Source organism: Pseudophryne corroboree, chromosome 5 (genome assembly GCF_028390025.1).
Source record: "Pseudophryne corroboree isolate aPseCor3 chromosome 5, aPseCor3.hap2, whole genome shotgun sequence".
NCBI classification, from domain to species: domain Eukaryota; kingdom Metazoa; phylum Chordata; class Amphibia; order Anura; family Myobatrachidae; genus Pseudophryne; species Pseudophryne corroboree.
The window spans coordinates 132,231,943-132,258,990 of NC_086448.1; the positions used below are offsets into that span (position 1 = coordinate 132,231,943).

The following is a 27,048-nucleotide window of genomic DNA, read 5'->3' on the forward strand; positions in this document are numbered from 1 at the left end:
TCTGTCCTGTGGTCCTCGATTATCGTCCGGTATAGCTCCGCCAGTGATAGAGACTAACGCAGGCTCCAAAGAGTGGTAAGGTCTGCTGAGAAGATCATCGGAGTTCACCTCCCACCTGTCCATGAGCCAAAAAACAGGTGACTAGGATAGTCAATGATCCGCTGCACCCGGGCTATGGCGAGCTCAACCTGCTGCCATCCGGAAAAAGATACAGGGCCATTCCCACCAGAACCAACAGAAGCCTCAAAAGCTTCTTTCCACAAGCAGTCCAACTGCTGAACTCCTGACAAATCGCCGGGCTGACTGACTGTATACTTTTACTTAAGCTGTATACTGCATATATCCCCCCCCCCCTCTTGTCTACGTGTTCCCCCCTGGCTGCTGCACTGTAAACCGAAAACAATTTCCTAGTATACGCAAGTGTACCTAGCCAATAAAGCTAATTCTGATCTGAGAGAAGCTTTTTGGTGTTTGGTACATAGGGGTGACATACCTCAGACGGGATTTTTGCGCGCGCCTCAATAGGGGCATGACCTCGCTATAATGGGTGTGACTATTCAGCAAGGGGCGTGCCTCTCACGAGCAATGCCGCACCCGCGAGTCATGTCTCCCAGTCTTTGTCACGCTGGGGGCACTCCAGGAGCTGCTGGGCTGCCCCCAGTCCCTCTCTCAACTGAATAGACGCGCATTCACACGGGATTCAGGAGCTTCCCGCCATTGTTTGATTTTACTGGGCAAGTATGCATTGCGGTGATACATAAAACTATGCAGGAACTTCAGCTTGATAAATAGGCCCTTGGAGAGAGATAAAGTGGGGCAGTAGCTTCTCTCATTTCATAGACTGTGCTAGATAAATGACTGAAGCTGTCAACTTCTCCACCTTATCTCAAGTCTTGGTACATCACCCCCTGGGTCTCTGCATCCTGGCACGGTCACTGCATACCTCCCAACATGACCCTCTCCAGGAGGGACAGAATGCTCTGCTCCTGGACTTCTCTCTTAATTTATGATTGCCAGCACCTGTGCTGAAACACCTTTCTTATCCATTAACCTGTTCAAAACAGGTGCCGACAATCATAAATTAAGGAAAAGTCCAGAAACAGAGCATTGTGTCCCTCCTGGAGAGTGTCATGTTGGGAGGTATGGTCACTGAACCATACCCTCCAACATGACCCGCCCCACTAGGTACAAAATGCTCTGTTTCTGGACTTCCCTCTTAATTTATTATTGCCATCACCTGTGAAGAAACAGCTTTCTTACCATTTAACTAGTTCAACACAGGTGATGGAAATCATAAATTAAGAGGGAAGTCCAGAAACAGAGCATTTTGTACCTAGTGGGGCGGGTCATGTTGGAGGGTCTGCTGAACATGATAACAGGCTGCACATTTCATCTGCACTGCAGGCAGGATGAGAACCACTGGTGAGAATGGCATGCGTCGGTCTTACAGACCTCATCAAAAATGGCTGCCGGGGCTTCCAGCATGACGGTTGCACCTGAGCCACAAGAGGGCGCTCTGAAACCTCCGCATTACAGGCTGACTCTCCTCGCTGGCCGGCTGGCGGTGCTGCCAGTGGTAGTGCTGTGCTGCGTTTCCGCCGTGTAGGCGTGTCTCTCCTCTACCTGGTGTTGCCCTCTGCAGCGGCCATGCCTGAGCTCAGCAAGGAGTCCAAGCAGCGCCTGCAAAAGGTGTTCAAATGCGGACAGTTCACCGTCCGCTGGGGATTCATCCCCCTCATCCTCTACTTAGGTTAGTGGCATGCTTTGTATACACATCTGCAATACTAATACTACAGCCAGTGCATGCTGGGGTTTGTAGTTGCACAAAAAAATGGGCTGTGTCATGCACATGTTGCTGAGTGACCCACATGGGCTGTGTGCTGTGAGAGTAATGTACTGATGCTGTGATAATACCATGCTCCATGGTGCACTGTGTCCTACATCTGATCCCAGAGCACATTGGTGAAGATAAATCCATCAGTCAAGTCACCCTGTAACTGGTCAGTAGGGATTCTAGGGTTTTTCATATATATAGTATGTGTGCAGTGTATATGTCATGAGGCTATACAGCACAGCAGCAAATAAAGCAGAACAGGTCAAAGCCCCATGTGTCTGGTAGCATGGTTATGTAATTAGCTGTAACATACATGTATAGTGTCATTTCCTCATACCGCGCTCCCCGTAACTCATTACCCCCCCTTCCTCCCCTTTACCTAATTTATTTTTAGTAATAAATTCCCACTGATAGTCTTTTTCAAGGTTTTTAATTTACATGGACTCTCCAATTTAATTCAATTCTTCCTCCACCTGTAATACATTCCTTAGCATTCATTGTATCACCTCATAATTCATCTTAAGGGGGGAATTCAACTGCCGCCGAATCTGTGCGGCGCCCAACATACTGTACAGCAGTGGGTTCTCGGACAAAAATGTTTGCTATCCCATAGGGTAGTGAGCGCTTTTGTGCGATTGGGGCGCTGTTGCCTGCGTTTAAATGCATGGCTGTCATTAACGAGAACCTCCCTCGTCTGTACATGTTTAGACGAGGGAGGGGGTCTTTACATTGAGTGTACACACTAGATGAGATTGTAAAAGATCTCGCTCAGATTGGCCCTTTTGAGTGATATCTTTTGTTTTCTCATCTAGTGTGTTTGGGCCTTAAAAATAAAAGATAATCCACTAAATTTCCACTATGGTAACTTCTTTCGTACATGTGGATATTCAATTTAAGTGTCAAATTGCATGGAACTATTGCTTTTGACACTTACCACCGCATCATACATCCCAGTTTCCGACAATGTCAATCCGACTTTAAAAAAAGTCGGATTGACACCATCGGGACCAGACCAAACCTGTCGGGTTTGACACTGCATTGAATAGAGTGCTGCTGGGTCCTTTCCATCAGAAAGGACCCGACAGCTATTGAATACAGCCCTAAGTGTGTGTGTGTGTGTGTGTGTGTGTGGCTACTGCAAGGAAGACGCATGATTAGCCACCAATATTAAAGCGGTTGTCAGCTGGCGTTTCTGTGCCGCTAGAGGTGGGAAAAGGAGAATCAGCAGGAGATGTGAAAGATGAACCAGTCACTGTAGAAGTGTTGGCATAGTCAGCCACTGGCAACATTGTTTGTCCTTAACCTTTTGGGGTTTTTTCTCCGATCTCCGGTGACTATCTAGAAGTTTGGAGCAGCTGTGCACCTAGTAATGTACTTTGGCATCTGCTTCACTTTTGGACACTAGAGCCAGGGCACTTGGAGTACAACGGGTACAATTGAATACCCCTCAATGTGTTTAGTCCAGTTTAAATGTATTGCTGTCAACAGAGTGACCACCTTTGATCTCATGAAATAGAACAACTGTGTTTTATTGCGTTTTCTTTAGTGTTTGAACGTAGCTCAATAGCTGCCTCAGTTTGATGATTTTGTCTTGTATATGTGTATTTACACACACACACACACACACACACACACACACACACACACCCACCCCTCTATACGGGATTGGTATGCGATTCCGGGGGACGGGATACCAGCGGGCACTATACCGACGCTGGCATCCTGTTAGTCACGATCCCGTCAGGGGCGAGGTAAGTATTACATTTCCCCCAGCCCTTACCGCAGTCTAACCACAACCTTCTCCCTTGCTGCCTAAAGGTGGGTACACACAGATAGATATATCTGCCGATCAATTGATCGGCAGATATATCTATGGACGAATTTGGGCGGTGCGTTGAGCATACACACTGCCCGATCCGTTGGGGACTGACGTCATGAACTGGGCGGGCGTGTACACACGCTCGCCCAGTTCAGCTGTCAATCACCGCCGGCTGCCGCAGCATGTGACCGCCCATACACACACAGTGACGTGCCAATATATCGGTAGATATATTGGCTGTCGGCTGTGCTGCGGGGCCGACGCAATATGTCTGTGAACGACTGTGTTCAGACATATCGCCCGTACACACTGGCTGACGGACCAGCAATATATATGCCGTTCAAGAGAACGCCCGATATATCGGCCAGTGTGTACCCACCTTAACCCCCCCTAACAGCCTACAGTCTAACACTAACCCTCCCCCCTTTGTGCCTAAACCTTAACTCCTGCCCCCCCCTCCACTGCCAATCCCGAACCCTCCTGGCTATGCTTAACTTCGGCATTCCAGCATCGGGGACTTGACCTATTCTAGATTCCGGCGTTGGTAATATGACAGATTTCTGGATTCCGGCATCGGTTTTTCAACTGGCGGGATCCCGACAGCCAGTTTCTTGAACATACGTGCCACCTGTACAAATCACAGGTGCTAAATTATTGCTGGTACCTACAAGTTGCTTCTGTCAGTGTTCTTGGGTGTGATTCTATATAAGATGGACCTTAACCCACATCTGACATCTATATGAGTTTGATAAATACAGACTCCACAAGAATAGAATGGCCTACAGTTTTGGAAGAGGCCATTACATACAAAAATGAAACCAGTTCTCTGTCCACGTGATGCAGTTCTAAGGAATTACAGTAAAGATCCCTGATTAGAGGAACCACCGTTCCCCACAACTATGGTAATTAATGTGGGTGGGTGTATTACACACTCCTTTGCTAAAAGTGTTACTTGTGGCAGTTTTGCAATTGATGTGGTTCCACTTCATAACTTAATGCAGCGCAATAGTTTGTAATTTATATATTAATTCCATAAGCTTTTCTACTTTGAGACCTATGTTGAGAACACGACTGAATGTAAAAACATGGCTGGGGTATCAAAATGTGCCAGTCGAAGAGGAGAACGAGATTGGAGCAACGGTTTGGGCATAGTGGAACGGCAAAGTTTCCATGTAAAGTCTATGGGAGAAGCGTGCTTTAGCAATGTAAACATTTGCTCTATCGCTAGATCAACAATATCCGCTTTTATATAAGTTTATTCTTTAAAAAATAAAAAATAAAAATATTTATTATAGTTATTCAATAGGATGACACATTTTAGACTGACTTTAATGAAGAGTTCAGAAAGTTACCATGGGAAGGATGAATAGTTGTGCTGTTCCTCCTGAGTGTTTAGTCTTCTTCCTCTTTGGTTTAGGTGCACATCCGATATCCTCATTACGACATCAGGAGTTGATATATTATAATGGAAAATGAAAAGCTGTATTACCCCATTCGATTTACCACCGTTCCACGATTATGAAATGCTATGTCTACATGTCAGCTCCCATCTCCTAGAGGCCACCAGCCTCTTGCTAAAAAGTCATCTGACTGTTTCCAGCACCTCTGACTTGTGGTTACCAGGTTAATGGAGAAAGTCAAGTAACCCTGGAAGTCAGTACATGGAAACAGTCCATAAGACCCTTGTCCATTATACAAATATATAATATACATATACACAGAAACTGGCGGCACTTGGACAAATCATTTAGATCACATTCAAGAATAATATTTAAACGTTTTGGATCCTGATTTATTGGATCCTGCATCGAGGATCTAACAAAAGATACAATACATTTGGATCTGAAACATTGGAATATCATTCCTGGATGTGATCTGCCTGATTTGTTTGAGTGCCGCCGGTTTCTGTGCAGGGATTGGGTAAAAACTGTCGGATAAAATGTCTGTCGATCTGACAGGCATTTTATCTGTCCGTGTCAGAGGCAGAACTCTGGGAGGCAACGGAGTCATCTGCCGCCGGGCTCCTGCTCTGAAGAGGGGCTCCTCTCCTCCCATTCTGTGACACCATTGAATTAAGTTAATTGATAGCTGCCGCTGTCTTTTCAGTGTCCGACTTCCTTACTGGTCCCTGCACCTTACACATCACACCCACTTTATTATACTGAATATACACATTTTACAAGTGTCACACCCAGGATTAGGACCCACACCCTATTACACTGGAAGCAGACACCTTACTGATGAAGCTGTTTGATCCTGTATAGGAAATATGAGAATTCTTACTATATGAAGCTACTTCTCTGACAATTACACGTAACTTCATATAGTTAGAATTCTCATGCTTCCTCTACAGGAGCAAATAACTCCATCAGTAAAATGTCTGCTGTTAGTGTAACAGGTCATGGGTTCTAATCCAGGGTATGACTGCTAAGAAATGTGTGATTTAACATAAAAGACAATTAAATGTATAAATACAGTATATAATTATTTTTCAAAAAAACTACACACACATATACACGCGCGCACACACTTATACACGCGCGTGCACACTTATACACGCGCGTGCACACTTATACACGCGCGTGCACACTTATACGCGCGCGCGCACACTTATACGCGCGCGCGCACACTTATACGCGCGCACACTTATACGCGCGCGCACACTTATACGCGCGCGCGCACACTTATACGCGCGCGCGCACACTTATACGCGCGCGCGCACACTTATACGCGCGCGCGCACACTTATACGCGCGCGCGCACACTTATACGCGCGCGCGCACACTTATACGCGCGCGCGCACACTTATACGCGCGCGCGCACACTTATACGCGCGCGCGCACACTTATACGCGCGCGCGCACACACTTATACACGCGCACACACTTATACACGCGCACACACTTATACACGCGCACACACTTATACACGCGCACACACTTATACACGCGCACACACTTATACACACGCGCGCGCGCGCACACACTTATACACACGCGCGCGCGCGCACACACTTATACACGCGCGCGCGCGCACACACTTATACACGCGCGCGCGCGCGCACACACTTATACGCGCGCGCGCGCGCACACACTTATACACGCGCGCGCGCGCGCACACACTTATACACGCGCGCGCGCGCACACACTTATACACGCGCGCGCACACACTTATACACGCGCGCGCGCACACACTTATACACGCGCGCGCACACACTTATACACGCGCGCGCACACACTTATACACGCGCGCGCGCACACACTTATACACGCGCGCGCGCACACACTTATACACGTGCGCGCACACACTTATACGCGCGCGTGCGCACACACTTATACACGCGCGCGCGCGCACACACTTATACACGCGCGCGCACACACTTATACACGCGCGCGCGCACACACTTATACACGCGCGCGCGCACACACTTATACACGCGCGCGCGCACACACTTATACACGCGCACACTTATACACGCGCGCGCGCACACTTATACACGCGCGCGCGCACACTTATACACGCGCGCGCGCACACTTATACACGCGCGCGCGCACACACTTATACACGCGCGCGCGCGCACACACTTATACACGCGCGCGCGCGCACACACTTATACACGCGCGCGCGCACACACTTATACACGCGCGCGCGCGCGCACACACTTATACACGCGCGCGCGCACACACTTATACACGCGCGCGCGCACACACTTATACACGCGCGCGCGCACACACACTTATACACGCGCACACACTTATACACGCGCGCGCGCGCACACACTTATACACGCGCGCGCGCACACACTTATACACGCGCGCGCGCGCACACACTTATACACGCGCGCGCGCGCACACACTTATACACGCGCGCGCGCGCACACACTTATACACGCGCGCGCACACACTTATACACGCGCGCGCACACACTTATACACGCGCGCGCGCACACACTTTTACACGCGCGCGCGCACACACTTTTACACGCGCGCGCACACACTTATACACGCGCACACACTTATACACGCGCACACACTTATACACACGCGCGCGCGCGCACACACTTATACACACGCGCGCGCACACACTTATACACACGCGCGCGCGCGCACACACTTATACACACGTGCGCGCGCGCACACACTTATACACGCGCGCGCGCGCACACACTTATACACGCGCGCGCGCGCACACACTTATACACGCGCGCGCGCACACACTTATACACGCGCGCGCGCACACACTTATACACGCGCGCGCACACACTTATACACGCGCGCGCACACACTTATACACGCGCGCGCGCACACACTTATACACGCGCGCGCGCACACACTTATACACGCGCGCGCGCACACACTTATACACGCGCGCGCGCACACTTATACACGCGCGCGCGCACACTTATACACGCGTGCGCGCACACACTTATACACGCGCGCGCGCACACACTAATACACGCGCGCGCGCGCACATATACACGCGCGCGCGCACACACTTATACACGCGCGCGCGCACACACTTATACACGCGCGCGCGCACACACTTATACACGCGCGCGCGCACACACACTTATACACGCGCGCGCGCACACACTTATACACGCGCGCGCGCACACACTTATACACGCGCGCGCGCACACACTTATACACGCGCGCGCGCACACACTTATACACGCGCGCGCACACTTATACACGCGCGCGCGCACACACTTATACACGCGCGCGCGCGCACACACTTATACACGCGCGCGCGCGCACACACTTATACACGCGCGCGCGCGCACACACTTATACACGCGCGCGCGCGCACACACTTATACACGCGCGCGCGCGCACACACTTATACACGCGCGCGCGCACACTTATACACGCGCGCGCACACTTATACACGCGCGCGCGCGCACACTTATACACGCGCGCGCGCGCACACTTATACACGCGCGCGCGCGCACACTTATACACGCGCGCGCGCGCACACTTATACACGCGCGCGCGCGCACACTTATACACGCGCGCGCGCGCACACTTATACACGCGCGCGCGCGCACACTTATACACGCGCGCGCGCGCACACTTATACACGCGCGCACACTTATACACGCGCGCACACTTATACACGCGCGCGCGCACACTTATACACGCGCACACTTATACACGCGCACACTTATACACGCGCGCGCGCACACTTATACACGCGCGCGCACACACTTATACACGCGCGCGCGCACACACTTATACACGCGCGCGCACACTTATACGCGCGCGCGCACACTTATACGCGCGCACACTTATACGCGCGCGCACACTTATACGCGCGCGCGCACACTTATACGCGCGCGCGCACACTTATACGCGCGCGCGCACACTTATACGCGCGCGCGCACACTTATACGCGCGCGCGCACACTTATACGCGCGCGCGCACACACTTATACACGCGCACACACTTATACACGCGCACACACTTATACACGCGCACACACTTATACACGCGCGCGCGCACACACTTATACACGCGCGCGCGCACACACTTATACGTGCGCGCGCACACACTTATACACGCGCGCGCGCGCACACACTTATACACGCGCGCGCACACACTTATACACGCGCGCGCGCACACACTTATACACGCGCGCGCGCACACACTTATACACGCGCGCGCGCGCACACACTTATACACGCGCGCGCGCGCACACACTTATACACGCGCGCGCGCACACTTATACACGCGCGCGCGCACACTTATACACGCGCGCGCACACTTATACACGCGCACGCACACTTATACACGCGCGCGCGCGCACTTACACACGCGCGCGCGCGCACACTTATACACGCGCGCGCGCGCACACTTATACACGCGCGCGCGCGCACACTTATACACGCGCGCGCGCGCACACTTATACACGCGCGCGCGCGCGCACACTTATACACGCGCGCACACTTATACACGCGCGCACACTTATACACGCGCGCACACTTATACACGCGCACACTTATACACGCGCACACTTATACACGCGCGCGCGCACACTTATACACGCGCGCGCGCACACACTTATACACGCGCGCGCGCACACACTTATACACGCGCGCGCGCGCACACACTTATACACGCGCGCGCGCGCACACACTTATACACGCGCGCGCGCGCACACACTTATACACGCGCGCACACACTTATACACGCGCGCACACACTTATACACGCGCGCACACACTTATACACGCGCGCGCGCACACACTTATACACGCGCGCGCGCACACTTATACACGCGCGCGCGCACACACTTATACACGCGCGCGCGCGCACACACTTATACACGCGCGCGCGCACACACTTATACACGCGCGCGCGCACACACTTATACACGCGCGCGCGCACACACTTATACACGTGCGCGCGCGCACACACTTATACACGCGCGCGCGCACACACTTATACACGCGCGCGCGCACACACTTATACACGCGCGCGCGCACACACTTATACACGCGCGCGCGCACACACTTATACACGCGCGCGCACACTTATACACGCACACACACACATACATACATATATTTATCTTAATATAGGAAATAGGGGGGCACCAATATTTATCTTGCCTCCGGGCGACTGTGACGAACTTACGCCACTGGTCCGTGTATGCCCAGCATAAGTATTGTATTTTGATCCAAAGAGATATCCACAACATATAATTTTTTTTAAATCCGAAAGGTAATCAAGAGAACAAAAAATACATAGTATGATGCAAATCTTCATGGAATCCACCCCAGAATGCAAGAAGAGCTAATTGACCGGTACTACCCTTATCTGTACAACCAATCCAAGCCGCTTTCCTGCTCTAGCTGCAATGTGATTCTATGGAGATTCTACATGTAACCTAAAGATCCTTTGATGTGAATGGGCCATAAAAATCAATGGGGGATATACAGCACAACACTGGTTCAACCTCTGAGTAATGAAGGAGCCAGCTATGCGAGTACTTGCATCCCTGGTATTTGTGCTGCCACGACCTATGCTTGGTTCTTTTAATCATAATGAGAGCACCCCCAATGATTATAAAGCGTTTGCACCAATGCTTTTTGGGATACCTAGTGGGTTAATTCTCCCTTAAGTATTGCTGGAGTTTGTTACAGTGCTGTGAATAGGCAGTATCCATCAATACCATGCTTTGATGCAAATAAGTAGAAATGCATAAGGACATACAAATAGAATATGAATGGCTGTACTGTACAGTTTCGTGTAATAACAATAGTACCCGGTTTAACTATCGGGAAGTGTGCTGCAGTATATACATTTCTCAAGTAACTACTTCCCCTTTTTCTTTTTATGCCAGAAGATATTTTTGTTAGTCTTTTTACACATCTTCTATGGTTTTTGTGTCTCCATGCCCGTATTACTGCTTTTTTGTCACGATTGCTACTAATGTAAGGTTCTTTTTCCTTATTCCTTTGTCACATAAATGTGAAACGTTTCGAAGTGTTTACTTCTTCATCAGGACTTCGAAACGTCGCCTTACCCTGCTTGTTGCATGTCATTATTTCTGATATATATAATTTTTATTTAATTTTTTTTAACTAGAAGCCAGAGGTGCGTGGCTTCATCACCCAGTGAAAGTGCAAAAACCGTGCTGGGGGCATAGGACTTTTGACCCTCTCCAACCCCTCAGAGCCAAAAGACCTACTGAGGAGAAAAAGGGTCTTTGGGTCCCCCCTTGACGAAGCACAGAGGGACCCCTTGAATGCCTGACCCCATGAGCCAGAAAGCTCCTTAGGGCTCGTCCCTTTCTCCCCAGGGTTGGCCGAAGCTTCCCCCTGGGGAACCAAAAACCTTCAGCCCTCCCCAAAAGGAGAGGGCCACGACTACAAGGGAAGAGTGTGGCACATAAGGGTCTCACCTAACCCCACCAAAACGTGACTCGCACACAAAAAACATAAAAAGGTGAAGTGGAGTGCAAAAAAGTGCAAACACGTGAAAAAGTAAATAAATAACCCCCAGCCAGTAGGCTGGGGGAAAAGTAAAAATTTCCATGCGCTAGCCAAATGGCCAGGGCAAAAGAAAATAGGTGCAGTCAGAAGGGGTGAAGTGAAAGTGCAAAGTGCCGTACTAGTGCATGGTGGAAACAACACACCACTGCATTTTCAGGCTCCCCTTTAACCAGGGGCACATAATACCTCGGGCTTCAGGCTGCTCCCGACCTCCTAGCCAGACCAAGCCTCATACCTGCTCCACATGGTGGGTCTTGATTCCACACCAGGGGTCTCTCACACCCGTAGTGTAAGAACAGACACGACACCATGAGACCCGATGAGTAGATACTACACTTGATCTTAGCCAAAAGGCGAATTGTCTTATATATGTGGCTAAACCCGGTGCTTCTGGGCACGATAATTAATGGGCATCCAAAACAATTGAATTGCTTTGTCGGGCATCCATTCATTATCGCGGAGCCCAAATCAATTGAATTCTCCCTCCCCCAATGTGTAACTTTTTCTGCTGATACAAATTGCCATTTTATGTTTGTTTACACACTTGGCTTTTCAGGACTTGTGTAACTTTTTCTTGAAAATGGTGAAAATCTCCGTCATACAGAGGGCATCAACTTATGACCACTGGCTAAAAGAGAGTGGTCCAGGGGTTAACAATAGATGACGCATTGTGACTGAAGCAATGTTACATCCAGCACAAGAGGAGGTTTCCGCTACTACGTTTGTGGTTCCCTCTGTTGGCACATAAAGTACCACACGTCATTGAGTTAGAATCTGGGCATTGCAGCCTGCTTTAGAGGAAGTGACCATGTTACTATTACAGTGCAGCAATAACTCGTATCCTCATCATGTAACAGTTCTTAACATTACAATCTTCGTTTGCAACATTATCTGACAAATTTCTGTGTTGTGACTGTAATAAATAAAGTGTAGTTGATTTCAAGGTATACTCAGTAGGAAATAGCTATATCTGCTGTCCTACAATAGAAGTATTTAATACAGCGCAAGTGCCAATAGTATTACTTGTGATCAGATTGCCCACTTTTGCGTGTAAACATTAATGGTCCTTCACAGCCCTGGTAATTTGTTTTCCCCCGCATCAGTATGGATGTGGTACGTTTTGTCGGAATGGTTGTAATGTCGACCTGCACTGTGTCGACACTTATAAATGTTGACCTAATTAGAATGTCGACAAATTGTCCCTATTGGTCTAGTGGTGACTTACCAGGTGGGATGGGTCCGGTGTCTTCCAGGTTTGGCAGTAATGTTCTGATATTTTCTGCTGGATCCTGGTATTCCTACCTCTAACCGTAACCCTCCCCACCCATAGCCTGACCCTAACTCTGGATTAAAAAGTGATTTCATACAAATTTTCCCTTGGATTATAAATTCACTATTTAGTCTGGTTTACTTTTTTTTTAATTTTTTTAATTTAATTTCAATTCAACGTTTCTAATTGGCTCACTGCTTGGTTGCTGACCTGTACTCTAGGGATTTGAACTCCATTTAAAAACAGATTATACAGGTTGAGTATCCCTTATCCAAAATGCTTGGGACCAGAAGTATTTTGGATATCGTATTTTGGAATAATTGCATACCATAATGAGATATCATGGTGATGGGACCTAAGTCTAAGCACAGAATGCATTTATGTTACATATACACCTTATACACACATCTTGAAGGTTATTTTAGCTAATATTTTTAATAACTTTGTGAATTAAACAAAGTTTGTGTACATACACACAATTCATTTATGTTTCATATACACCTTATACACACAGCCTGAAGGGCATTTAATACAATATTTTTAATTACTTTGTGTATTAAACAAAGTTTGTGCACATTGAGCCATCAGAAAACAAAGGTTTCACTATCTCACTAAAAAAAAATCCGTATTTCGGAATATTTGGATATGGGATACTCAACCTGTACCACGTGATTTTTGTTTAGGTACTCTGTTAAAAAAACTGGAAGTGGTCTCACACTTTAACCACCACTGATTGATTTCCTGCAGTATGGTGTGTTACCGTACTTTACTATTTTGTACCACCCCTGATGAAGTCGACAACGGCGAAACGCTCTGGATGTTTGAAATTTGTGTCCACATTACTGTAAAGCCACATTTGGTATGAGCTTGCGTTCTGTGTAGGACAGTACAAAACGTGGCAACATTTCATCAAACAGAAAAAGTGGTATCAGAGCTAAAGCTATTTGGTGCATAAATATTAATTGTGATGTGTACTGTCAAAAGTTTTTTATAGAAATATTGTTTTAAGAAATGTTATATTTTTATTTTATGTGAAAATGTACCACTATCAGGTACATTTGAATTAGTAGTATATCAACTTTCATGAGCTGAAAATGTCACTTGTAAGTTAGACCACGTCCTTTTAATTCCAATTAGGTTACATATTTCCCATTGAATTAAAAACTAAGAATGCACTTGGATTAAAAAAATTATAAATTCTCATTGGATTATAGTGATTTAATTTTATAGTGCCCAAGGGTATTTTTTTAGTGATTTATTTAATTAAAATACAGTTTTACAAACATTTGTCGGTGTCTTGATTGATTATTTTTTTCTGTTCTATTTTAAATTTTGTATTTCTTGTTTAGAGTAACCCCCTCCCGCAGCACCTGGGGATTGTTACCAGCTTGATTAGAGCAGTTTTCCACTATTTATTGCTGTTCAGAAAGGCATAGATGGAGCCAGCATTAGGAGGGCATGCTGGGTCCTGTAGTGCCATTTGGAGGATACAGGGGTGCCTCCAGGTAAACTAGCTCTCAATCTGGATATGTTCTGTATGTGCCATTATCATGTGGCCATATATTAAGCAATTGTATGACCCATAGTGGATGTTATTATTATTATGCTGTGTATGGGTTTGGGGAGTGGTACCCCCGGGTCTGGTGGGGCTGGGCCACCTTGGGGTAGCATGCCATATTATTTATTTAGCACTTATGTAACACTCCTATTTTTTCACTAATATTACTCTTTTGAGTATTTTATTAACACCCTTATTTTTGTAGCACTTTCTAACCCATAGCTTCTGCTTCTTTCTTAACACATATTAACACTTTAGTATTTCAATGGTGTGCTGCCCTGGGGTGGTCGGGCCTGGGCCGACTTTGTGGGGTCCAAGCCTTGGACCTATGCTTAGTTAGGGACCTCCAGCAATAGAGCAGCCGTGAAGTGGCCTGGAGGCTTATCATATCTTTTGCAAAACATATGTAACGAAGAGCTCTAAATTTCCTATTATTACATAGTATATAGTTCTTCTTACTAACAGCCAGCAGAGTGCGTGGGAAAAATCCCTTTTGTATTTCTTGTTTAGAGTAACCCCCTCCCGCAGCACCTGGGGATTGTTACCAGCTTGATTAGAGCAGTTTTCCACTATTTATTGCTATTTTAAATGTGTTAAGAGCCTTATTCAGGTGGCATCGATGATGTGACCGCATTCTCCCATCACTCGGGCCAGTGCGCACGCACAGGTCCCGCTCTGCACGTGCGTGGCCCCGACAATACGATTGCCTCTGCCTGATTGACAGACTGAGGCGTTTGCAGGGCAGTGTTGCGGGGGCAAAAAAGGGGGGTGGCCTTGTGACGTCCCATGTGATGGGGAAAATGGCGGTGGCCTGACTGCTTCCACAGCCAGGTTGCGAAGGGAGTGGGCTACTCTAAATTAGCGATGTGATCACAATTGTATTGCGATTGCATCGCTGGCCACCATTAGCATACTGGACGGCCTTGCCCTGTGCTAGGTGGCCCCCAGCATGCGAGTGATACAGTTGCCGGTTTACTACTTTAGCAAGACTGAAGCTGAATAAGGCCCTATATACCATATTTGTACTGTGGGCAGGGTTTTTACGGATCCGTTAACGTTTTGTAGCGGCCAGTTGGGCATCTCTCGCACTTCCCTATATGATAACCCCAGCCTAATGATCTTGAGAAGAGCACGGTAACTCTATTTCTCTGACGTCCTAGTGGATGCTGGGAACTCCGTAAGGACCATGGGGAATAGCGGCTCTGCAGGAGACTGGGCACAAAAAGTAAAAGCTTTAGACTAGCTGGTGTGCACTGGCTCCTCCCCCTATGACCCTCCTCCAAGCCTCAGTTAGATTTTTGTGCCCGAACGAGAAGGGTGCAAGCTAGGTGGCTCTCCTGAGCTGCTTAGAAGTAAAAGTTTAAATAGGTTTTTTATTTTCAGTGAGTCCTGCTGGCAACAGGCTCACTGCATCGTGGGACTAAGGGGAGAAGAAGCGAACTCACCTGCGTGCAGAGTGGATTGGGCTTCTTGGCTACTGGACATTAGCTCCAGAGGGACGATCACAGGTTCAGCCTGGATGGGTCCCGGAGCCGCGCCGCCGGCCCCCTTACAGAGCCAGAAGAGCGAAGAGGTCCGGAGAAAGCGGCGGCAGAAGACGTTCCTGTCTTCAAATAAGGTAGCGCACAGCACTGCAGCTGTGCGCCATTGCTCTCAGCACACTTCACACTCCGGTCACTGAGGGTGCAGGGCGCTGGGGGGGAGCGCCCTGAGACGCAATAAAAATGATATAAAAACCTTATATGGCTAAAAAAAAAATGCATCACATATAGCTCCTGGGCTATATGGATGCATTTATCCCCTGCCAGTTTCCTGAAAAAAGCGGGAGAAAAGGCCACCGTGAAGGGGGCGGAGCCTTTCTCCTCAGCACACAAGCGCCATTTTCTTTCACAGCTCCGCTGGAAGGACGGCTCCCTGACTCTCCCCTGCAGTCCTGCACTACAGAAACAGGGTAAAACAGAGAGGGGGGCACTATTGGCAGCTAATATATAAATACAGCAGCTATAACAGGGAGTAACACTTATATAAGGTTATCCCTGTATATATATAGCGCTCTGGTGTGTGCTTGCAAACTCTCCCTCTGTCTCCCCAAAGGGCTAGTGGGGTCCTGTCCTCTATCAGAGCATTCCCTGTGTGTGTGCTGGGTGTCGGTACGATTGTGTCGACATGTATGAGGAGGAAAATGATGTGGAAGCAGAGCAATTGCCTGTGTTAGTGATGTCACCCCCTAGGGAGTCGACACCTGACTGGATGGTAGTAATTAAAGAATTACGTGACAATGTCAGCACTTTGCAAAAAACTGTTGACGACATGAGACAGCCGACAAATTAATTAGTGCCTGTTCAGGCGTCTCAGACACCGTCAGGGGCGCTAAAACGCCCGTTACCTCAGATGGTCGACACAGACCGTGACACGGATACTGAATCCAGTGTTGACGGTGAAGAGACAAACGTAATGTCCAGTAGGGCCACACGTTACATGATCACGGCAATGAAGGAGGCATTGAACATTTCTGACACTACAAGTACCACAAAAAAGGGTATTATGTGGGGTGTGAAAAAACTACCAGTGGTTTTTCCTGAGTCAGATGAATTAAATGAGGTGTGTGATAAAGCGTGGGTTTCCCCCGATAAAAAACTGCTGATTTCTAATAAATTATTGGCACTATACCCTTTCCCGCCAGAGGTTAGGGCACGTTGGGAAACACCCCCTAGGGTAGATAAGGCGCTCACACGCTTATCAAAACAAGTGGCGTTACCGTCTCCTGATACGGCCTCTCTCAAGGAACCAGCTGATAGAAGGCTGGAAAATATCTTAAAAGGTATATACACACATACCGGTGTTATACTGCGACCAGCGATCGCCTCAGCCTGGATGTGCAGCGCTGGAGTGGCTTGGTCGGATTCCCTGACTGAAAATATTGATACCCTGGATAGGGACAGTATATTAACTATAGAGCATTTAAAGGATGCATTACTATATATGCGAGATGCACAGAGGGATATTTGCACCCTGGCATCTAGAGTAAGTCCGATGTCCATTTCTGCCAGAAGAACGTTATGGACGCGACAGTGGTCAGGTGATGCGGATTCCAAACGACATATGGAAGTATTGCCGTATAAAGGGGAGGAGTTATTTGGGGTCGGTCTATCGGACCTGGTGGCCACAGCAACGGCTGGAAAATCCACCTTTTTACCCCAGGTCACCTCTCAGCAGAAAAAGACACCGTCTTTTCAAACCCAGTCCTTTCGTCCCTATAAGGGCAAGAGGGAAAAAGGCCGCTCGTTCCTGCCCCGGGGCAGAGGAAGGGGAAAAAGACTGCACCATGCAGCCTCTTCCCAGGAGCAGAAGCCTTCCCCCGCTTCTGCCAAGTCCTCAGCATGATGCTGGGGCTCTGCAAGCAGACTCGGGCACGGTGGGGGGCCGTCTCAAGAATTTCAGCGCGCAGTGGGCTCACTCGCAAGTGGACCCCTGGATCCTGCAGGTAGTATCACAGGGGTACAAATTGGAATTCGAGACGTCTCCCCCTCGCCGGTTCCTGAAGTCTGCTCTACCAACGTCTCCCTCCGACAGGGAGGCAGTATTGGAAGCTATTCACAAGCTGTATTCCCAGCAGGTGATAATCAAGGTACCCCTCCTACAACAGGGAAAGGGGTATTATTCCACGCTGTTTGTGGTACCGAAGCCGGACGGCTCGGTGAGACCAATTTTAAATCTAAAATCTTTGAACACTTACATAAAAAGGTTCAAATTCAAGATGGAGTCACTCAGAGCAGTGATAGCGAGCCTGGAAGAAGGGGACTATATGGTATCTCTAGACATCAAGGATGCTTATCTCCATGTCCCAATCTACCCTTCTCACCAAGGGTACCTCAGGTTTGTGATACAAAACTGTCATTATCAGTTTCAGACGCTGCCGTTTGGATTGTCCACGGCACCACGGGTCTTTACCAAGGTAATGGCCGAAATGATGATTCTTCTTCGAAGAAAAGGCGTATTAATTATCCCTTACTTGGACGATCTCCTGATAAGGGCAAGGTCCAGGGAACAGTTAGAGGTCGGAGTAGCACTATCTCAGGTAGTGCTACGTCAACACGGGTGGATTCTAAATATCCCAAAATCACAGCTGATTCCAACAACAAGTCTACTGTTCCTAGGGATGATTCTGGACACAGTCCAGAAAAAGGTGTTTCTCCCGGAGGAGAAGGCCAGGGAGTTATCCGAGCTAGTCAGGAACCTCCTAAAACCAGGACAAGTGTCAGTGCATCAGTGCACGAGAGTCCTGGGAAAAATGGTGGCTTCTTACGAAGCGATTCCATTCGGAAGATTCCATGCAAGAACTTTTCAGTGGGATCTGCTGGACAAATGGTCCGGATCGCATCTTCAGATGCATCAGCGGATAACCCTATCTCCAAGGACAAGGGTATCTCTCCTGTGGTGGTTACAGAAGGCTCATCTTCTAGAGGGCAGATTCGGCATTCAGGATTGGATGCTGGTAACCACGGATGCCAGCCTGAGAGGCTGGGGAGCAGTCACACAGGGAAGAAATTTCCAGGGCTTGTGGTCAAGCATGGAAACGTCTCTTCACATAAATATCCTAGAGCTAAGGGCCATTTACAATGCCCTAAGTCAAGCAAGGCCTCTGCTTCAGGGTCAACCGGTATTGATCCAGTCGGACAACATCACGGCTGTCGCCCACGTAAACAGACAGGGCGGCACAAGAAGCAGGAGGGCAATGGCAGAAGCTGCAAGGATTCTCCGCTGGGCGGAAAATCATGTGATAGCACTGTCAGCAGTGTTCATTCCGGGAGTGGACAACTGGGAAGCAGACTTCCTCAGCAGACACGACCTCCACCCGGGGGAGTGGGGACTTCATCCAGAAGTCTTCCAAGTGATTGTAAACCGTTGGGAAAAACCAAAGGTGGACATGATGGCGTCCCGTCTCAACAAGAAACTGGACAGATATTGCGCCAGGTCAAGGGACCCTCAGGCAATAGCGGTGGACGCTCTGGTAACTCCGTGGGTGTTCCAGTCGGTATATGTGTTCCCTCCTCTTCCTCTCATACCAAAAGTACTGAGAATCATAAGAAGGAGAGGAGTAAGAACGATACTCGTGGCTCCGGATTGGCCAAGAAGAACTTGGTACCCGGAGCTGCAAGAGATGCTCACGGAGGACCCGTGGCCTCTACCTCTAAGGAAGGACCTGCTCCAGCAGGGACCTTGTCTGTTCCAAGACTTACCGCGGCTGCGTTTGACGGCATGGCGGTTGAACGCCGGATCCTGAAGGAAAAAGGCATTCCAGATGAAGTCATCCCTACCCTGATCAAGGCCAGGAAAGATGTAACTGCAAAACATTATCATCGCATTTGGCGAAAATATGTTGCGTGGTGTGAGGCCAAGAAGGCCCCTACGGAGGAATTTCAACTGGGTCGTTTCCTACATTTCCTGCAAGCAGGATTGTCTATGGGCCTAAAATTAGGATCCATTAAGGTTCAAATTTCGGCCCTGTCGATCTTCTTCCAGAAAGAACTGGCTTCAGTGCCTGAAGTTCAGACGTTTGTCAAAGGGGTACTGCATATACAGCCTCCTTTTGTGCCTCCAGTGGCACCTTGGGATCTCAATGTAGTTTTAGGGTTCCTAAAATCACATTGGTTTGAACCACTTGCCACAGTGGATTTGAAATATCTCACATGGAAAGTGGTAATGCTGTTGGCCCTGGCTTCAGCCAGGCGCGTATCAGAATTGGCGGCTTTATCCTATAAAAGCCCTTACCTGATATTTCATTCGGATAGGGCGGAATTGAGGACTCGTCCTCAATTTCTCCCTAAGGTGGTTTCAGCGTTTCACATGAATCAACCTATTGTGGTACCTGTGGCTACTAGGGACTTGGAGGACTCCAAGTTGCTGGACGTAGTCAGGGCCCTGAAAATATGTTTCCAGGACGGCTGGAGTCAGAAAATCTGACTCGCTGTTTATACTGTATGCACCCAACAAGCTGGGTGCTCCTGCTTCTAAGCAGACGATTGCTCGTTGGATTTGTAGTACAAATCAACTTGCACATTCTGTGGCAGGCCTGCCACAGCCAAAATCTGTAAAAGCCCATTCCACAAGGAAGGTGGGCTCATCTTGGGTGGCTGCCCGAGGGGTCTCGGCTTTACAACTTTGCCGAGCAGCTACTTGGTCAGGGGCAAACACGTTTGCTAAATTCTACAAATTTGATACCCTGGCTGAGGAGGACCTGGAGTTCTCTCATTCGGTGCTGCAGAGTCATCCGCACTCTCCCGCCCGTTTGGGAGCTTTGGTATAATCCCCATGGTCCTTACGGAGTTCCCAGCATCCACTAGGACGTCAGAGAAAATAAGAATTTACTTACCGATAATTCTATTTCTCATAGTCCGTAGTGGATGCTGGGCGCCCATCCCAAGTGCGGATTGTCTGCAATACTTGTATATAGTTATTGTTACAAACAAATCGGGTTGTTTATTGTTGGAAGCCATCTTTTCAGAGGCTCCTACAGTTATCATACTGTTAACTGGGTTCAGATCACGAGTTGTACGGTGTGATTGGTGTGGCTGGTATGAGTCTTACCCGGGATTCAAGATCCTTCCTTATTATGTACGCTCGTCCGGGCACAGTATCTTAACTGAGGCTTGGAGGAGGGTCATAGGGGGAGGAGCCAGTGCACACCAGCTAGTCTAAAGCTTTTACTTTTTGTGCCCAGTCTCCTGCGGAGCCGCTATTCCCCATGTTCCTTACGGAGTTCCCAGCATCCACTACGGACTATGAGAAATAGAATTATCGGTAAGTAAATTCTTATTATGCCTATTACTCCTGGTGTAAGTTAAGCGCATATGTTACTGTAGTAGAGGTCAGCGTAACCAGCTCATCATACATGTTATTGGGACTTTTTTTTCCCCACACATGTTACACCTGTACTTTTCCATACAGTGAGAGAAATGTAAAAACTGAAGTTCTAGGATTTCTGCATTATGGTGGCTACATGCGATATATACATAAGCTGAAAGTGTTTGCCATGTTTGGTTCCAACAATCCTTTATATAGTTAACTTTTTATGTATCTGTTAATACTACCTCCATTGAACTACTGTAGATTTGATAATGTTTTTCATATAGTAATCGAGTGCAAGCTTCCTCTACCTAACATACGTTTTCTAAAATCTCATCACCATATTCTTTTTTTAGGTTTCAAGAGGGGAGCTGACCCTGGAATGCCTGAGCCCCACATTCTGAGGTAACTGTGGCAGAGAACTAAAGGAGCATATTGCAATATTTAGATTTGTAAAACTGGAAGACTTAATCGCCTCTATCATCCATAATCTATATTATACTACTCTGATCTAAGGTTATTTGTATCATAATTGCTTTAATATATTCAGTGTCCATTAAGAACGCTTTAAACAGCGATAAAGTAAATTGTATCTCCATGTGCCACTAAACTCGATACACGTTGAGAGATGCTGCATTTGTACAGGTAGCTTATAGTAACAGATGAGAAGGTTGCTTTCATATGTACTAACAAGATTGGCCCTACACCTATTATATGGACAATTTCATAGTAGTCTTTCATAAACTCACATATTCTATACATTGTTTTATTAGTCAGTAGTGTCCAATAATGCCGTCTCTGGAGGAACTGAAGACTTGAGATGATGCCGAGTGATTCTAAGCCAGCTGGGGTATTATTGCCTGTTAATGCCCAAGACGGAACGGTGCAGGGGCGTGGTGGCATGAACGGTGGGCGTGACGGTGTGATCGGTGCGGTCGCATGACATCACACGCAGCCACTGTGATGACTAAAATGGCGGCGGCCCTCCTGCGGACTAAAATGGCGCCGGCCAGAGGCTACCTAATTTTTAGTGATCACGCTGCAATTTCAGCGTGGTATGGGGGTAGGGGGGCTTATCCTGTGATGGGCGGCCCTCAGCATGCGATCCCAAGGATTGCAAATTTTGCTACTTAGGAGAATTTGCAATCCTACTGTACATATTTAGCACTATTGTGCAATGGTATGGGTAATTTTAGAAATATAAATCGGAATACAACAAAACATTCTTGTGGGCGAAATGTGTATTTATGATGTAGATCCCTTTAGGATACCCTGCTTGCATTTGTTTCTCATTCTCCAGAACCGCTTCATTTGCATTACTGACTTCCTTAACTGCATCTCTGTGGTTTCCCATGTGAGGTTTCCCTAGGAGTGCTTTTATTTAATAATGCAAATGAGAGGAAAACTCCACATAGCATTTCCTGTAATACACAATCCAAATTATTTATAGTTCCCAAGACTTCAAGTATTCTTCCCTTTTGAATGGAAGCTCACGCTTAGATTTTGTGCTGATTTTGCAAATGCCGGATTTCTGATAAGCGTTGTTGGTAAAAAGCTATTGCATTTCCGATGGGACAATTTGTGCAGAGTTCACCAACACTCTTCTTTCTGTCTCTGCAACCAGCATATAAACTGTGTGAAAATCTAACAAGTGGGCACACCTTTTCCCCCTTTGTTGTCACAAAGTACCAGTTTGCTATTCTTCTGCACCTAAAACAAAAAGTGGTGTTTTCTGATAGAATCTATTATATATCAGACCTCAAGCATAGATTCTAAGAGTATGCACTAAAATTGTTAATGTCATCAGGACATTGGCACAGCACAGGGTAATTGCTGCCCGCACCTGTGGCTTCAGTTTAAAGATTGCTTTATGTCATGTCACATCGGTTGCTTACAGCATGGATTGTTGATTATGGCAAGGGTCAGGAAGGAAGCCAAACTAGGAAGGAGTGTGGAGGAGAGAATACGAGTGAAGAAAGTGATTGCAATAAAGCTTGAATTGAAAATCTAAATGTAATATCGACAACTAAAACCTTAGGTGTCATCGAAACAGTCAGAATAGAAGTCTGAGGTGTGGGGAAGGGGGGCAAAGGAGAAGCAAAGAGCTAGGATAAAGTGGAAGCGGGGAGATACATGAAGGGATTTTGGTAAAGAAAGAAAAAAGAAACCTGGATGAAAGTGCCTGCTGGTAATGACACAAAAGCAAAAGCCAATCGAGGGTCCTCATTCAAAATAAAGGGACAACAAACACACTTAACTTATTAGGATGTTCATGTAGTATGCTTGTGATATGTTCTAGGTTATATCTGTTCCATATTTATGTAATCTGTGTGGATGGAAGGAGGTTCTGTTTCTTTCCCAGTTTGCAGCAATTAAGCAGTTGGCTTTATTGAATAGATATAGGCATATTGGGAGACTGTTCCCAGTTGTGGTGTGTACAGGGTTAGCTGGTTTAAACAAAAGAATACACTGTTTTTTTATTATGCTGTGACTACAGGCACTGAGCCATGACTTCTTAAAAAAATCCTATTATAAAGGAATCCTCCTGGTTGTATTCCACATTCTTGTTGCTTGTAGTCTTCATTTGAGTGGGCTGCGCATGCACACGACACCTATTCACATGGCGGCAATGCCAGGCTGTTTAGCAGGGTGCGTTTTGCTCCTTTAAAAATCGGGCAGGGCTCGGCACTTTATTAAAACAGCTTAGCATGAAGACTAATAATCATGATTTATTTCATGGTTCAAACAGTTTTAGCATTTTCTAACTGCAAAACTGGCAGAGCTTGCTGGGATACGTAGTCCCACCATTGCCTACCCCTGGTATAATTATTGTAGCCATAGTCATTCATGTTAATCACTGTCTCTAGGTTTCTGAGGAAGCCATGCCCTTGTGGTGACAATCCCCTTAGGATATTATTGCAGAGACTCTCACCAGTGCCAGTATCAAGCTCACGTCATCCGGGCACAAGGGGTACATTTTAAAATGAATTAATGTTCTGCATTTAGAAGATATGTCAAAATCTCCACATGGTATATCCGCTTAAATGAGGAACTCTCAAAGAATTTGCTGACAAAAGGAAACTACTTTTTCTTCTGAAAACCTCCATATAACAATAAAGGGAATTCTTTGTTTTGTAATGTCTCCATCCAAGTGAGAGGAAGTAAAAGGGAAAAGTGATGTCAATAATTCTGTATGTAATCCTATACAAGCATTGCATCTCTGCTCACAATATGTACTAAACCACAATAACCACGGGAATAGCACTTGGAGCTCTAGGTGGCCAAGAACCTGTTAAGTGTCCTTTTTTACTTATTTCTGCTTCCATTCGTTTTCATGTACCCATTTGTAATATTGTGATATTTACTAGTAAAGTGATGAGCAATGATGGTACTCCTGTAGGCCTAATTCAAACCAGGAACATAGAATTTTATAATAAACTGTCTTTGTTTAGAACACACTTTGCATATAGTTTAGAACCCATTGGCGTATCTATAAGGGTACCCACGGGCCCCTGAGTCAAGGGAATCCCACACACTGCACACCCTGCACCCATTTAATTATACTCACCTCTCCGTTGGCCCGGCGCTGACAGCAGAGTCACTCGGAAAATGGCCACTGCGGCTATTTTACAGTGATTCACTCGTGCGCAATAGAGAGATCCCATGGAAAGGACCATGGGTGCCGGAGAGGAGGGGGCCCAATCGGTCTGCATACGGGGCCCCTCCTCTCTTAAAGTGCCTTTGAGTGCTACTAGAACATTTGCAATTGAATGTAATCAACATCTGCTTAATAGAAGTAAACTGCAATATAGTATAGCACTATATAAGTAGACAACACTCATACTGCAATTAACTTATTAGCCAAATTTTGCTAAAAATATATAATTATTCCAATGTGTTTTAATGTGTCTTGGTCTTCCTATTCTATTATGAGAATGAGAACAGTTCACTTGTACTTGGGAATTGCTGCTGATGAGCTGAGATAGAGAGTTTGTCATTTGAATACCGTATATACTCGAGTATAAGTCGACCCGAATATAAGCCGAGACACCTAATTTTACCACAAAAACCTGGGAAAACTTATTGACTCGAGTATAAGCCTAAGGTGGGAAATGCAGCTCTAGCCATACACAGCCCTCATACTGGGGTTCACCAGCATACCGGCGCCGGGCTTACCGACAGTGTGGCGAGCGCAAATGAGCCCCTTGCGGGCTCGCTGCGCTCGCTACCGGCGCCACACTATTTTATTCTCCCTCCAGGGGGGTCATGGACCCCCACGAGGGAGAATAAGTGTCCGTATGCCGGCTGTCGGGCTCCCGGCGCCGGTATGCTGGTCGCCGGGAGCCTGACCGCCGGCATACTGAAGACCACCCCTCATACTGCCGTATATGCCCCCACAGTGCCAGATATGCCCCCGCAGTGCCAGATATGCCACCCCCCCCCCCCCCCAAGTGCCAAATATGCTCCCCCAGTGCCAGTTACAACTTTCCCTCCTCCGCTCCCGCGCTGTTTTGAGAAGGAGGGACACGGAGGGCACAGCGCGCGCCTCTCCTGTGTCTCTCCGGCGGCAGCGGCGTGTGTGTGTTAAATGAAGTGCCGGTTCGTGAGCCAATCAGTACTTCATTTAATAGACCCGCCGGAGACGCAGGAGGGACACAGGAGAGGCGCGCGCTGTGGCCTCCGTGTCCCTCCTTCCCACTGACTCGAGTATAAGCCGAGGGGGCTTTTTCAGCACAAAAAAAGTGCTGAAAAAGTCGGCTTATACTTACCGTATATACTCGAATATATTGGAAACCTCCTTTCCTAAGGTATTTCTGTGAGGGACCTAGACCTAATGTTCTAGTCTGGGATAGTAACAGTGGTTTGGTAAAAAACAAACAAACAAAAAAAATACCCTCTAAACTTGTAACTACGCAACAAGCTTAGTTAACGGAGAGAGTTCAGTTGTTTCATTGCGGTTGCAGCTCCCTTCTGAAGTGACGGGACCTATTCAATCGTTTATGCCACTGGGCGCATGTGTCGTAGGTGCCCATTACTTATCACAGATTTCTGCTTGCACTTCATGTGCAAAAAGTAAACGCTGCTTTATGCGACTAATTCCCTGCATTTTGGGCCAAACCTCTGCGATAGGTAATGGTTTTCACAGCACTCGCACCCAACGGCATAAACAATTGAATAGCTCTCACCACTTGAAATGAAAGTGGTGGCTGGGAAAAAAACAATTGAATTCTCCCCCCTCCCAATAAGTTTAAAGAATGTGTGTTTGGATTAATATGAAACAGTGTGCATTATAATTTATTATGAAACAAACTTTTTCATTTCTTTTATTTTAGTTTGTTATGGGGATGAAGAATTCTGCATTGTAAGCAGTTTAAGAGGCGAGCACCAAAAATAATAATCACTGATGGGCCAGAAGAAATAGGAAGCCGGGTGCTGCGACTTACAGACTGTGTATGTTCTGTAGCATGAAGCATGGGTTTATATTTCTGCTAACTAAGGAAAAAGCAGAAACAAAGCCGCAGGATCTCAGCTGGATATATCATGGGAATACAGTTTTAACAAGAATTGGAAAAGAACAGCAATTGTAAAGGCCTTGTTCATATTGCAGGCAGTTGTTACTTTTTCATGTTATGTTTTGTACTGTATACTAATGTTCGAACTCTGTACACTTTTCTAACTTGATCATTTGTCAAACTGTCTGGTAGTAATAAAATAAAAAATGGAAATAT

The 27,048-nt window shown here is 47.3% G+C and overlaps 1 protein-coding gene across 1 annotated transcript; it reads left to right on the top strand.

The window, feature by feature from the left end:
- The first annotated feature begins 1,554 nt into the window (after positions 1 to 1,554).
- On the top strand, positions 1,555 to 27,048 carry TOMM7 (translocase of outer mitochondrial membrane 7). Its single transcript, XM_063921736.1, has 3 exons — positions 1,555 to 1,750; positions 21,676 to 21,724; positions 26,653 to 27,048. The coding sequence occupies exons 1-3, from the start codon at positions 1,648 to 1,650 to the stop codon at positions 26,666 to 26,668; spliced, it is 168 nt and encodes a 55-aa protein (XP_063777806.1). The 5' UTR covers positions 1,555 to 1,647; the 3' UTR covers positions 26,669 to 27,048.

What these genes read in the sequence shown, in the direction of transcription:
- TOMM7 (XM_063921736.1), top strand. Translation starts at nt 1,648, where the DNA reads ATGCCTGAGCTCAGCAAGGAGTCCAAGCAGCGCCTGCAAAAGGTGTTC. An exon ending in CCCCCTCATCCTCTACTTAG is followed by an intron (nt 1,751 to 21,675) that starts GTTAGTGGCATG and finishes TTCTTTTTTTAG; the next exon opens with GTTTCAAGAGGGGAGCTGAC.